Source organism: Diachasma alloeum, unplaced genomic scaffold (assembly GCF_001412515.2).
Source record: "Diachasma alloeum isolate Michigan unplaced genomic scaffold, Dall2.0 Dall_scaffold_00374, whole genome shotgun sequence".
Lineage (NCBI taxonomy): Eukaryota > Metazoa > Arthropoda > Insecta > Hymenoptera > Braconidae > Diachasma > Diachasma alloeum.
In genome coordinates, this window is record NW_021680513.1 from 374,712 (window position 1) to 377,027 (window position 2,316).

Here is a 2,316-nt window from a genome sequence, read left to right on the forward strand (position 1 = left end):
GAAAATCACGGATTTTTCTCCGACTGCTGCGTTTATATTTCTTTTATTGCCTGGGTCTTCCTGTTTATTATCCGCCGAAACATGAATATACATGATAAATTTTGTTTACTCAATTTCGTGCAAGTTCTTGCAACAGATTTTCTAGAATTTTCAGAAAAGTGACTTTTATATATTTGTTCATGGCCGAAAGGAACTGATTTCTTCGACAATGACAAAATTTTATTTGTGAAAATTGGCTGAACGTCTTCAATGACAAAATACTATAAAATAACAATGATAACAATGATTTTTGCTTCCGAATGGAAATTTTGTATATCGGATGTTTACATCAGATATGAACGAGAAACTTGATAAGAATCGAACAATATTTTGTTGGCGAAAATTTGTTGACATCTTCAAACCCAATCAGCAATGAAATAATTATAATAATGATTGTTTTCTATAACATCTCACCACTCATTCAGTACAACTTGTTACGTAGTTTCAATGTTGTATTAGAAATACACCGGAAAGATTTCCAAAAACCCTGAGATAAGATGTTGGATAATTCTTCTAATCACCTATTTCATCTCTCAATTACTGGAGGAATGTCGAACGAATGATTATCCATGCGTTATCAGTGATGTGATGATATCTCCTACATCTCGTACAAACTATCTTAATTAAGGTCTGAACACATTTATCAATAAAAAATGCTCATATGTTCCAAGTTGTGGATAGACTCGTTGTATTCTACAGTTACTTTATTCACATTGAAATTCCATCACTAGTATTTACACTTTATTCGCCATCTGGAATGCTTTCAATGCCCTAGAAACAAGCCATTGATAAGACGTTGAGCGGTTAGTTCGTAATCATAGATCAATTGGATTTTAGTTCTGATTGGTTACCTTCAGAATCCAGGGAGCTCCACTTACTCTGCAGTCTCTGGTGAACTGGTGCCTGTCCCAGAACTCATTGAGATTCCTCCTGTATGGCTAAACAATGATAACATCCCAAAATTAATTTAATTAATTATACAAAAAATCAGAGATATTCTACAATGAGAGAAAAACGAGCAAGTTTCCACAAAGGAGTCTTGTTTAAACCAAAAAAATTGCGAGCTAAAAATAATAAAAAAAATTGAGTTAAATTGAAAGTCTCAAACATGAATAATCGCTGTACTTTCAACACTACGGAATATTTGGCTAAAGAAGATGAAAATATCTTTCATACTGGGAAGTTTAACAGGACATATTCCGTCCAAAAGTTAGAAAATTGCTATCATATCATCATTATTTTATTCAAGAATTAATTCCTTATCTGATTTTTTTATTGGTATCTGTGATCATTCAATAATCGAAATGACAAACTACTCTTCCTTCTTTCGTATAAAACGAATATTTTAATATCCAAAAATCAGGTCCGATCGGAGGAGCATCAACGCTCATTGTCGAGAGATGGTGAACTCTATCAGTACCTCTGCCAAACGGCTCAGGCAACTAGGAGGACATGCAGGGCAGGTGAGGCGATTGCCGGTCACACTGGCATCTTTTCTTGTAGGGCGGACGCGGACGCTCACTGAAGGCACCGCCACCTTGATGGACTCGGAGTTTGAGGGTGACAGATCTGCTCTCTCTGATAACAAGGCTTCCAAGATGAAGAGAAAGTCTCGAGATTCACCACCGCCGGATACTAGGGACCTCAAGAAGAAGAAAGATGAGATGAAGGCTGCTCATGCTCCGAACAATAAGGAGGACGGACTTGCCAATTCATCAAAGTGAGAGCAGGTCAAGCCGAAAAAGAAAAGGCAGAAAGCGCAGCCGCCAGAAAAGTGCAAGGAAAAGAAGAAAAAAAAGCAGAGGGCACCAGTCATGAGGCCCAACGCTTTGATTGTACGCCCGAAGGATAAGCACCAGTATTCGGAGGTGCTCAAATGAGTGAAGCAGCAGATAAATAGTGTAGTAATACGGGTTCTGGCACAACGTTTTTGGCGTCGACCTGGTCGTTGGGGCCCAGTAGGGGGGTCAGATGAAAGTGGGTGGGTGGGTGGTTGATTAATTCGCGGAGTCGCGGTTCAATTCGCGGTTTGATTCGCGGAGTCGCGGTTTAATTCGCGGTTTGATTCGCGGTTTGATTAATTAATTCACGATTTTTTCCCTTGAAGTGACGAAAGGGTTGATTAATTCGCGGTTTGATTCGCGGTTTGATTAATGAATTCGCGGTTTTTCCCTCGAAGTGATGAAAGGGTTAATTAATTCACGGTTTAATTCGCGGTTTGATTAATTAATTCGCGATTTTTTCCCTCGAAGTGATGAAAGGGTTAATTAATTCGCG

The 2,316-nt window shown here is 38.6% G+C and overlaps 1 protein-coding gene across 1 annotated transcript in view; it reads right to left on the minus strand.

The window, feature by feature from the left end:
- Positions 1 to 699: 699 nt before the first annotated feature.
- The window catches only part of LOC114841396 (NADH dehydrogenase [ubiquinone] 1 alpha subcomplex subunit 1), a 39,171-nt gene continuing 37,554 nt past the window's right edge, over positions 700 to 2,316 (minus strand). The window contains exons 2-3 of the mRNA XM_029126364.1: positions 891 to 977; positions 700 to 810 (exon numbers count right to left, since the gene is read on the minus strand). Coding sequence (XP_028982197.1) covers positions 781 to 810; positions 891 to 977 — 117 coding nt within the window. The 3' untranslated portion in view covers positions 700 to 780. The remainder of the gene's footprint in view (positions 811 to 890; positions 978 to 2,316) is intronic.